The sequence below is a fragment of the Antrostomus carolinensis genome, unplaced genomic scaffold (genome assembly GCF_000700745.2).
Source record: "Antrostomus carolinensis isolate BGI_N321 unplaced genomic scaffold, ASM70074v2 scaffold3792, whole genome shotgun sequence".
NCBI lineage: Eukaryota > Metazoa > Chordata > Aves > Caprimulgiformes > Caprimulgidae > Antrostomus > Antrostomus carolinensis.
The window spans coordinates 79,276-91,747 of NW_010298793.1; the positions used below are offsets into that span (position 1 = coordinate 79,276).

The window sequence follows — 12,472 nt, forward strand, 5'->3', positions numbered from 1 at the left end:
GACATTTAACCACTCGGAATGTTAACTAGATTTCAAGAGTATTTTTTCACTCAGTAGAGTAACCTCAATGTACCACATGTTCTGCAGTACTCTGCTACCCACTTCAGTCCTCTGAGCAGCAAAGAGAAAGGGAACAGACAACACTCTCAGTTACAGTTATGCAGCTGCAGAATACATACTGAAATAAGAAACAGCCCTCAAGAGAGGGGGAAAAAAAACAAACAAAAAAACCCCAACCAAAACAAACCACAAATGAAAACAAAGAACTGAATCAAAAATAGTAAGAAAATCTTTCTGCAGCACTACACACACAGCAGACAGAAATACCCCCTGAATTTCTGCTAGTTAGAACCAAACACATTCTTGATGCCAGGGCTTGGAAGAAACCAAGTCTGCACATCACAGAAAGCACTGCGTCCTTGAGTGAAAAACTTCTTGTTATTTTAAATAATCTGAATATTATTTCCCCAATTCCTTTCAGCTGATCAGCAGGGTTATCGCTGACAGTTTGGTCTGACTGCCATCTCTTGGTCTTCATTAATTTGGCAAGAACCTGGGAATGTGCTCGCTTTGCATATGACCTCGACCGTATTTTCTGTAAACCCATGGATGAAGACCTGTTTTAAGATTATTCAAGAGATCCAGGAATGCAAGAGAAGGTAAGAAACAGCTCTGCAGATGAGACAAGGAGGTTTGTATTCAACACGACAGAATTAACCTCTTTGCCATGCAAGGATGAACTTTGTCAACCAGAGAATAACAACTGATTCAACAGTTCCATCTTCAACACACTTAGTTTAAAATTACTTTTGCTGTCAGCTAGTCAGCCCCTGTCATGAACACAATGTATCTGGGGCATTAGGATTTTCCTGGTGGCCTGGACTTCAGTTGTGGATAGCCTCTCATCTTGCAGGCCACATGAAGCACACAGATGCTACCTATCTTCGTACCAACTCCTCAAACGCCTCTATGGGAACACACAAAGGAGTCCAACCTATCTAAGGAGAATCAGTTGAATATGGTTATTTGCATTTAAAAAGCAGAAAGCTGTAACCTGCAGCAATCCAACTCATCTTATTTTATGATACTACTACCTACACAAAGGTAGAACAATACCTCTGCAAGTGTACCAATCTTGGAGTGTTTCAATTGGAACTATGCTCTTTCTTACTAAACAACCATCTTCACTGATAGTCATCTTGCTACTTTATCATCAAGCTTTATTAAAAAGATATAATGCAAAAAATTTAGATATATCTCAACATTAAAGCCACAGCACACCTGATAACTCCTGTTTTACAAACGAGAGCACCGCCAAGTAGACTTGACAATCTGCTACAATTATTTGTCTTTGCAGACGATCTATCATGGATAGAGTGGATTTTCGACCGTCAACCTGTTTGAAATACACAAACACAGAGCACAGGAAGATCAACAGAGATAAAACAGAATGAGATAAAACAGAATACTAGTTTAAAAAACAAAATTAACCGCAAGTGGTAGTATTACTACCAAACTAACACAACACTTTGAAGTGCAAAACTACGCTAGAAGTTCTTTGACAGCTCACCAAGCAAGCTACTTAATAAACAGGGAAACCTTACTATTTGCTATCCGCTATTTTTCTTAAGATTCTATAAATATTCAGAACAGATTCAAATTTAAATTATTACTAAATGCATCAGACGAGCAACTAAAAGATGTTAGATAAGAAAAGCACAGAAAAGAGCATATGGCAAGAGACAGGGTAAATACAGTGCCTCTTAAGAACCAAGAGTTAAGCACATCAGGTTCAATATTTTTTATCAAGTAAACAAAATACTGAAATGGCTTCTTTTTCCACTGTAGATCTGCTACACCACACTAGGCAGGCCACTCACTTGACATTTCTATACTGTTACTTTAACTAGTTCTCAATCTGTGTGCTTTATTCTTCCTTCATTATTTAGAATGAAAAAATCTAAAAAAGGAAGGCAAATTCCCTAGCAATATGCCTGGCACACAGCACTATGCAGCCTCAACATCACAACTTTTGAACATTAACAGAGCACGTATGAATTAAAGATAGCCTGAACTAGATAGGCCACAAGCTTCCTGAAATAATTTTAGTAGGCCACTAATCTGAGGTTAAGAAAAGGTGTTAAGAAAATAATTACTAACAGCAACACAATCTGCTGCTTTAGAAGAGGAACTACCTGACTCTGAGTACATTATACTTAGGAAATTCAAGCAAAATATTTTATTTAATTTCTAAATTGATTATTAATCTCAACTGCTCTTCACATAGCAAAAATCACCTATTAAAAAACACAAAGAGGACAGAAAGGAAGTTTTCAGAAATATTTATCCCATACAAAATGCCATACTTTACAAATAACGTTCTTACATTCTTTTTAATTTTATTCTTGATCGTTTCTATCACTCCAGCTTCTTCACTTTCACAAAGTTTCTCTGTAGCTTTTAAGTCATCACATGCCAACTGCATTTTCTCTTCTTCAAATGTCATCATAGCATTCTACCAAAAATCAAACAGATTTGAATGATAAAAATCACAAATATTTTTATTTCTGCAAAAGCTATAGGACAGTAAACATTTTCATAAAAACTTGATAATAAAACTTATTTTTTAAAAAAAGTATTAATACACACACACATCAGTACACATAATTCTACACAGAAACTCCAAACTAGAGATTTGAGTGTGCTTTACCAAAACTTCAAGACAAACCAGAACACACTACATCCTAACCTCTTGTCTTAACAAAGCTTCATATGCAGTCAAACTGAATGCTGTCACATTGCATTAAGCGAAAGAAAAATTCATATAAATGAATTTTCAATTATTGTTATGTAAGGCACGATCTGCATCTGTGCAGATACTGCTTTTGAATAATTCATCCACATAAGTAACAGGCCTCCTAAGTCAGTAACAAGAAACAGCTATTGCATTTTTCAAAATAATAACCACAATTCCTACATACGTAGGAAAAAAAAATGCATCTGGCTCCAACCACTGCAGAACCAATTCAGAAAGAATTCCAGGACAAGTAACTTATTTTTTTGCTGCTTTATTAAACAAAAGCTCTGAATGGCACAGGCACACAAAATGCTGCTGCTATGTTTAGAACAGTAGCTAAGCAAGATATTTTCAAGATCCACTGATGCTGCTCTGTAATGTTACACTGGTTCAGCACATCAATTCAGATAAGCAAGCCTAAAAGATTCTCTCTCTCTCCTTTCTCTCCTCCATTGACTTAAAAGCAAGCATATGCCCCAGGAGGTTTCCTAAACAATATATTTTTCCATACTGCACAGCCTACAGACACCAGAGAGAATTCAAATTAATTTAATTTATAACTTACAAATTTCTGGCATATAATAAACGTTATCTTTAAAAAGAGTATTACCATAAATAATTTCTGGTACAATCTAAGATTAAGCAGTAAAGTCAGAATAAGGACAGCCTAAAAAAGATCCAAACATTTTCTAACACACTTGCTCAGGTTTTATACAAGATATTCTCATTTTTAATACATTAAAAAAGAAAAGCATTTAACAGACCTAACTTGCTCATTATGACTCTGTAGTCAATATTCTCAGTTCTTGTGTATTCAAAAAAAAAGCAACATGAATGTATTGAACAACTTTCACCCAGCAGTATGGATGGAGAAATTTTCAAGAGCAAAAAGCTATCAGGAAAATGTCATTTATGAGTAGTACTGTAATAATACGTCTACTGCTCATTCAAAAGAGAGTTTTATTATGGCTCTTTTAATGGAACACATAAATACTTCATACATTTGAGCAGCTGAATAACAGAACCTTTAGTTTATGTTTAAGCCACATAAGTAAACAAGTTTTATATAACATAATGACTTGTTTTCTAGCTACATTTAATCTACAAGTTTGAAAAAATTAAGTCTCAAAAAGAAACAAATTAAGAGTATCCACCATTATGAACACATGCACGCACATACAAACATTAACCACAAGAGAAGAGATCTATAGTCTCTACTGCCATTTACTCACCAAAAAACTAACAAAACTGGCTCCAAAACTCATTAATGGACTATGGTTTCTGTAAAGAAAACAAAATTCAGTTACTATATTTGCACCTATTTTCTATTGTAAAGGTCAATATCACATTTCTTGGTTTTAATTTATATATCTGTAAATAAATCTTGGTGCTTTTGTATTAAGTTAGAAACACTGTATCATTCTGCAAGATAAAATGGAAACGGAAAGCCAAAAGCTTCATCATTTTTACAAAGACTCAAATATATCTTTAAAAAACTTTTTTTCAAGCATTCAGCTGTAGATATTTTTAAGAGAAACCACTGCCATGAAAATATGTTCAGTGCAGGTCAAAAAAATTTAAGAGCTATAGAAAATTAAAAATCTGTTAATTCTACTCTCCTCTCTGATCCATCACTATAGTTTTGACCTAGTAGACAACTGGTAACCGGTTCTATTAAGAGATTCCCACTTCTCCCTGTTCTCATGAACTAAAAATCCATACACCACATATCCAAGTTGTTGGAAAAACAAAGTTCTTATATCAAATATCTTACTACACTATGTGGAATAGTTTTAATGTTTCAGCTATTCCGTTTGCAAGGATATTCAAAAAGGGTGAAATCAACTGCTAGATCAAAAAAATGTAGGTGGACAAAATCTTTGTAATACAAGGGACAGGTTTCAAGCTCCAGGACTATTGTAGTCACATAGACCATGAGGCTCCAGTGATGTCACATAGAAGGCATGTAAAAACCCCATAATTTCTGGGTCTCAGTGGTACCACTGGTCCACACTGCTCAGTGGTAGGCTGCCAGGTTATATGGCCATGTATAAATACGACTATCAGAGTAAGAATAAAATCCATACAGCACTCCAGAAGAAAAAATGATATACACTGACTTTCAAGATTTAAGGTAACACTGATGCTACAGGTACATATGTTGCTATAGTACAGTACTTATGCTGTTTCCAACCTCATTCAGCAAGCATCAGATTAAAGTCTAGTTATAAGAGGACAAGTATTTGAAAAACAAGGAGAAAATAGCATATTGTTTATTACAACACAAATTTCCAATAGTAAAGCCGTACTATAATACAGGAGATTATTGGTATTCACCAATATTGACCCCTTTCCCTTCTGACTTTTTGATTTAGCATAAATATCTAAAAGAAGGACATGAACAAGAAGAAAAAGACAGAAAAAACAGGGAAGATAAACAAAGCAAGTTTGAGCAGAAAAACCTTCCCATTTTATAATACATTGCTCAATTCTGGATATACATATAACTAGAAGATCAACATAACTTGCCACGTTTTTTCATTTTTTTTCCAAAAGAAAAGTAGGATAGGTATTTTCCCTTTTGCTGGCAAGCCAACAAGAACAGCTGCCAGTAAATGCCTCTGCTATCCAGTACCTGGGCTGTTCTCTACCAACAGCTGTGCTGCACAGAGCAGCAGACATCAGCCACACAAGGTGCACTTGCTGCTGCTGGCACTTCCTGCGAGACCTCTTGCTGCAGAGGGCACACGGTGCTCTCCTAATCCACTTTTCAACCCATGGGGCATGTGGGACCCATTCCGCAGCCCGACTTACCACCACGCTCCACAGCACATAACCTCCACCATACATTTCAAGGTCACACCTAAGGCATTATAGACACCCAGCAGATCTAAAGCTGCACAACAGATCATCAGCATAAGGAACGTTTACGTTTATGTGCTTATGTACAAAGTTGCACTCGCATCATACTTTCAAGGAAGTTCAGAAATAAATCAAGTGTTTCATTTTTGAGCTTCCTTACAGCTACATACACAGAGAGAAATGAGTTCTGGGGAGGCAAGCAGGTAGGTATCTCTGGATAATCAATCTTTCATACTTAAGTCCATTCAGAACAGAAAATTGTCAGAGAAATACTGTTTAACAGAGTGAATTAAAAGTAGCCAACCACAACAGTCATTGAACACAACTATGAAAATAAAAGTATATGACATAAGAAATAGTTAATTAGGTTTGCACTTTTCAGTAAGATTCTTAAAACACAATTCTTGAATATTAAGTTTCCATTCACACTGAAAATTTTATTTCACTACCAGGAATGAATCCAAAGAAATTATTGTAATGGAATAATTAAAATTTGAGCATCTGAACACTGTGAGAAGTTTACTTGTAAAATTTATAAGTATTACACTAAAACTTTGCACAACAGAATCAAGATTGTGAGGTAGTTTTCCCCCCTCAAAATGTGCATAAGCAAATCAAATAAGCTCAGCAACATATGCATTTAGCTCTTGGAAGAAAGTAATATCCAGGCATTCCTTTGCTTGGCAAGAGTTTTATCAGCAAAACATGAATACAAATTAAATATTGTGGAATCACAGAATAAATAATAAAAGTGTTGCATATGAAAACATTTTAAGTTCTAGACTACTTTTCATCTTTGTGGTGACCCTTCTGTTGTAGAAATAGTTACTGAATCTTAAAACCAACCAACCAAACAAACAAAAAATCAGCTTCAGAGTTAAACTGATTTCCTGTCTATGGAAACAATATTTTCAAACAGAGCAACCTGAATGACAGCCATGTCATGTGCAACCACTAAAACTGAATAAACAGGAACATAGGGAACATAGTTGAGAAGCAAACAGCACACATATACTGTTTCAGCAGCTCAATATATAGGCTAATTTCAGCATACTATTCAAGCATTTTTTTAAATTTACTTCTCTTTTCAGGACTTTAAGAAGCTGCTCAAGAGTGCACATATATATGTGAAGGTATCAACATTTAAATATAGTTTTTAGAAGTCTTCCTATTTCTTTCTTGGTCAATTTTAACACTACATTAAAAAAAATGAGGCAGCCAGTTACAGCTGAGAACCAACTGCTTTCCCAAGATTACAAAAAGTGCTCACTGCAACAAATGAAAATTTGTCTAAGTATTTTAACACATATTTGTCCAAGTAAAACTGAGAAGTTTTTTCACAAAATAAATATTTATCTTTCAAAACTGCTTCCCCACTTGCACTTGGGGACTCACAGATCACTGTTTACAATTCTTCCACCACGATTAAACACGAGATAACAAAAAACCCTGAGAGTCACATCACTCTACTGTGAAATTATCACTAGCTTTAACACATGAGATAAAATGTTGCAATTAGTCCCTTTTAATTTTCAGTCACTCAATCTATAAAAAGCATTGTCATTACAGCACATATGGGCTGTAGCACATAAGGACCCTGAACCAAGAAAACATGATGCATAATCTTATACTATGTCTGGGAGATGCTTCTGTTGAGACCGTGACATTTGGCAATCAACACATGAAAAACTTCACTGCAGGAGCTCCTCATACAGAGTTTGTGTCATCACCAAACAAAATAAGGAATGCTTCTGCCAAATTCCTACCTAGTCACTGGGTAAAGAATATAGTTGCAGCCTTATGGAAGAGCATTTGTTAAGGTAATTTCAGCATTTAAACTCCATTTTAAACAACAACCACATTCAGTGCTCAATCTTTGTGAATATTAGGTTGACTGATAAATTCTTTGACAGTTTAGGGTTATCTTTCCTTGAGAGCTATGAAAAAGGTTTGCAATGAATGGCACGGTACTGTCCCAGTAAACACTAAGGCATGACAAACAATGACAGTCAGTTTCTAAGAAAGGCACAATTCCATGAAAATAATCCTTAGCTCAAATTCCTTAAAAGTGACCTTCAGCCATCAGACGTGATTTTACATCTTTTGACAGATTCCAAAAACTTGTTAAGATACAAACAAATGAGGCAGCACTTGAAAAAATGCTAACAGCAAACCAATGGCCATATTGATGTTGACAGGAGCTACACAACTGAACACAAATAAACGTTGGGACACTGCACTACCCAAGCTGTCCACACTGCTTTGAAGCAATAAACTCCATTAAGTAAAGGAAAATCGCAAGGATTTTAATTAGCTCAAAGATTAAGAAAAAAAGAGTCTCCAGATATATTTTGTAAAACACTGTTTGCACATCACCTATCAAACTAGGACTCAGAAGATATCTTTAGTATAAGAAAGCGTGCTATTAACACCATTTCTACAAGAGACCACAGTAAAAGGTTGTACATACCAATAAAGTTGGTATGTATAACTAAACTTAAGGCATAAGCTTAAGAGCACTGAAATAGACCTTTCTTCCAAGAATACAAACTGTGTTACATGAGACATTGCTTCTCCCAACAAACCCTGGCTAATTCACCTCATTAAGGACCCGCCTGGACGCCTTCCTGTGTGATTTCGTTTAGGTTCCTGCTCCGGCAGGGGGATTGGACTAGATGATCTTTTGAGGTCCCTTCCAATCCCTAATATTCTGTGATTCTGTGATTTCATGGCATATGTTTAAGATGCTCATTCCCTTTCAGAACAAAGGTGTTTTCTATGCCCCATTTTCACACATGGTGATAACATTCGGGAGTTTTAAGCCTTGGTTTAACAAGGCTGAGATAAGACAGCCCAAATTTACCATTAAAAAATAAATCCAAACTGAAACACACTAAAAGAAAAATCAGTTACTTGTCAGTATTTATTTTTTCTACATCGATTTCCACAGTAGTACATCACTTCCAAGTACATCAGCTTCTAAAGCTACTACAGCCTAGCTCAGGTTTAAATTTAAGTAATGTAATTAACCCGCCAACATTTCCTCCCTGCTATTCTAGGTGCTGTTACTTTAATCACAGTCCACTGAGAATTCCAGTCACCCTACTGATAGTGATGCTCAAGTTGAAAGAAAACAAACTGTTTCCCTCCAAAGTGGGAGAGCAAAGCATAATGAAAAATTTAAAATTCATATAAGTTCACAGATGAAAACAGAAGCAGCTACTGACTAAAAATACTGCCTTTAAAATAAGCAGAAATATTTATAACCCAGATATAAAGGTAAGGAATTTACTGCAAAAATATAAAAAACTTTGGTCAATATTCTATCACAGATTATTCTAGAATATATTCTAAAAATTATTTATGATACTACAAATGTAAGACAGATCTTTATACAAATACACACCTCAACCAATATGAAATAGCTAAGGCAACGTAAGTGTCATGAAAGCATTACAGGATTAAGACACACATTGATAACTGCAAGTGACAGATCTAGGTTTAGTTTGTTTCATAATCAGCCCAATTCTGTTTTAATTGTTAAGTCAGCTCTTAGCATGCACTTGTATTTTCACTAAAAATACAAAACCAAAAGAGAAATTCAGGAATAGAAAAAGAATAATTTTGTGGCCCTGTCCTACCCGTTTTTTTTACCCGATTTGTTTTTTTCCTTACACAAATTAACGGAGGGTCGTTTTGCTCTAACATCAGGCTGTGAACGTTTAGATTCACAAGAATATCAAAACACTGGGAATTATGGGAAGCATTTTAAATTGCACCTTTGAAAAGTAGTTGCAAAGCTGAGAGACAAGCTAGTTATATCAACTGATTTGTACTAACTACCCAATTTCCCACTCTTAATCCATAAGAATTACAGACTTTATCAAAATCTTTTTCCACTGTAGGTTCGACTAACCCGACCGAATTGCTTTCCAGGACAAACTATGGCAGCTTAACCGATATCGTATAACTCCTTAGTATCTCTGAGGTTGTGAAGTATATTAAAACAAAAGTATATCCATCCCATCACAATAGCCTGAAATAATTTATTAGAAATAGTAGATCAAAGAATGGGTACACTAGCAAATGTGAACAGTCTTTACAATATCTTTATCTTCCACAAAGTTAATTTCTTCAGTTTTGAAATAAGATTTGCTTACTATCACACCTCTTCTGCAATCTCCACCAAATCCGACTTCTGAGTTATAAACTCAGATTTTTGTTCAGCTTTTTGTTGTCTTCCCATGGATTTCCAGCCAGCAGAGCCAAATCGATCTCTCAACCTCTCTCTGCCCTTTTTACCACTTCTTTTGGTGACACCTGTCCCTGTCATGAACGCCACAAAACTAAACGTCACATTCAATGTCATAATCTCTATGTACACGGGTCTTGAAGATTTAAACTGCAGAATACTTAAAATTTTTCTAAGCTATCTCCATAACTGCAGAAGTGATGCTGCTTTTACGTGCATCACTATTACTACAACGTGCTCTGCCTACCCTTGAGCAACAAAACAAAACCTTACCTCACTAAGACACACATTTATTACACATTTAGGGTATTGCTGATGAAAATCACTTCCCTGGTACATAGCTCTCCTTTTTATACATCCATCTACCAGCTGCTCATCTGCCTATCACTGCAACAAACACAAGCACACAGGGTTGCTACCAGGGCACTCACGAGTTATTCTCACGCTGCCAATCAAGATGCCATCATCCTTCCCCCAGCTGACTTACGTCAATTCCCACCCTGCTGGCCTTATCTTTAGAGAAGCTACCAAAACATCTACTAAGTCACTTTTCTTTTTTCCTTAAGGTTCCTTTGCTGAGCTCTATAAACAAGAATTTCAAGAGCAGTTCCATTGCCCATATATAAGCCATAATCCACCTGCTGATTAATGCTGGCTTAACATCATCTTGTCTCAATTTGTAATTGGGTCAAAAGTATTTTAAACCACAGATACTGTTTTCAAGTGGGAATATTAGGTTCAAACACCTATCCACAATGGAATATCTGGTCTATTACTGAAGTTTGCATGACTGTTACTACGTACAATGTAACATGCATAATTTAAAACATTTCAGGTTTTTAAAGTGTACTAAGCTTTTTTTTCCCCTCACTTTTCCCATTTGCTCCAACTTCCCCTTCTTCTCCAACTTTCCATTCTTCTCCGTGTTCTGCTTTACCCTAGCAGATTGTACGGCATGTTTTTCTAAACTGACCACATTCTCTAAATCTTTACACATTTTGTCTTCAAATCACATTTTCTTTACCTCATCTTAATTATCTTCTTTGGAGATGACCTTACATTTTACTTACCCACCTTGCACCTTTTCTCTTCTCATTCAGATGCAAGTTGAAAACTTTATCAAGTCTTCTCAAAAGTAAGAGTCATTCACGCAAAGAGTCAAACATTTCCACAGTAGGAGACAGAAGACTGCTGATTTCTTGTAAGATAATATCCCTGATCTTATGCTTTATATTGTGAGTCAACATTCAGCTAAAAAACTCCTGATTATATTTGACGCTGTCTTCTCTCCTCTTAGCTGGAAGAAGTTTTTAAATAATTTTTGAATTGCAAATACTCTTTAAAAAGTGAAGAATCGGCAAAAGAAAGGTCTTTTGACAGTTTCTTCTTTTCTTGAATGCTAGAAGGGAAAAAGAACACTCCAATTCCAGCTTTCTTGATAGCATTAGGGTGGTTCACCAAACAATACCATCCTACAGGCTAACTGTGGGCTGCATCTCCAGTGCCTGTGTCTTTGGTTAACCTTCACATCTCTTGCAGCTTTCACAGGTACTCAAAGTCCAAACCGATGCAAACTGGGATGGCATCAGCACTTTTCAAGCTGAATAGAAAGACTGATACCTGACAGTCAAATACGTGTTAGTATTGTGGGGACTGGACACAGCTACAAGCATTAAAGACAGTGGTGCTGTCTGTTGCAGATTTATGAAAATAATATATCCATTGATATTTGGCTCATGTCCAGAAGGTTGTCACCACAACCAGGTGGAGGATCTGGCATTCTTTAAAAAAAAAAAACCCAACAAGAAAAAACAAAAATAAAACCCCCCACAAGCCACAACAAACAAACTCCTGAAAAAGCATGTGCAGATGTCAATGCTACTTGCAGATGAGTTTTCAAACCATGATACCTTCCTTCAGGTATAATTTAAAACAAAGCGAGTCACAAACTACACCTGACAAATCATTACCTGTTTTACAGTGATAGTCAATGCAGTTCCAACTTCGCGTTGTAACTGACCCACAGTTACATAGGTTCATCTGACATCTTCAGGTTCTACATAGGTATATATGAGCTCTCAGCACCAGAAGACAAAATGCTATTCTCCCACATCCAACACAGGAACAACGGCTCTGTAGTCCATAACTTCAAAATAAGACCACTCTCCAAAGGCAAGACTTTACTGGTGTGGCTGTACATACGAAACACAGCTACAATTTCTACCCTGATTTCCTCAAGGACTGCATTATGACCATCTTTCAAACACAACTGATTCTGGGCTCATCAGCCAGCTTTCTGGAAGATGCAAAAATGCAGAACAGCAAAGAAAAAAACAAATCCAGCCTGCTTTGGAATGAGAGCTGTCCTTAGGCTCATCAAGGCTGTCTACTGTCCCATAAAGACAGCAGTATTGATTTGAATTAATATTTCACAAGATCCTTCATGTCACAAATGAAGAAAAATCTAAAGTAATAATAAGTAATAAAAAGCAGAAGCAGAACCAGCAGTTTCTAAGAAACAGTTTTAACTAGTTTAAATGATGTGGCTAATGAATCATAGA

At 36.0% G+C, this 12,472-nt stretch overlaps 1 protein-coding gene across 1 annotated transcript in view; it reads right to left on the minus strand.

Moving 5' to 3' along the window:
• TTC39C (tetratricopeptide repeat domain 39C) overlaps nt 1-4,077 on the minus strand; it is a 24,475-nt gene extending 20,398 nt beyond the window's left edge. The window contains exons 1-3 of the mRNA XM_010162550.1: nt 4,030-4,077; nt 2,387-2,515; nt 1,282-1,396 (exon numbers count right to left, since the gene is read on the minus strand). Of these exons, the coding sequence (XP_010160852.1) occupies nt 1,282-1,396; nt 2,387-2,515; nt 4,030-4,062 (277 nt within the window). The 5' untranslated portion in view covers nt 4,063-4,077. The remainder of the gene's footprint in view (nt 1-1,281; nt 1,397-2,386; nt 2,516-4,029) is intronic.
• Between the last annotated feature and the right edge of the window lie 8,395 nt (nt 4,078-12,472).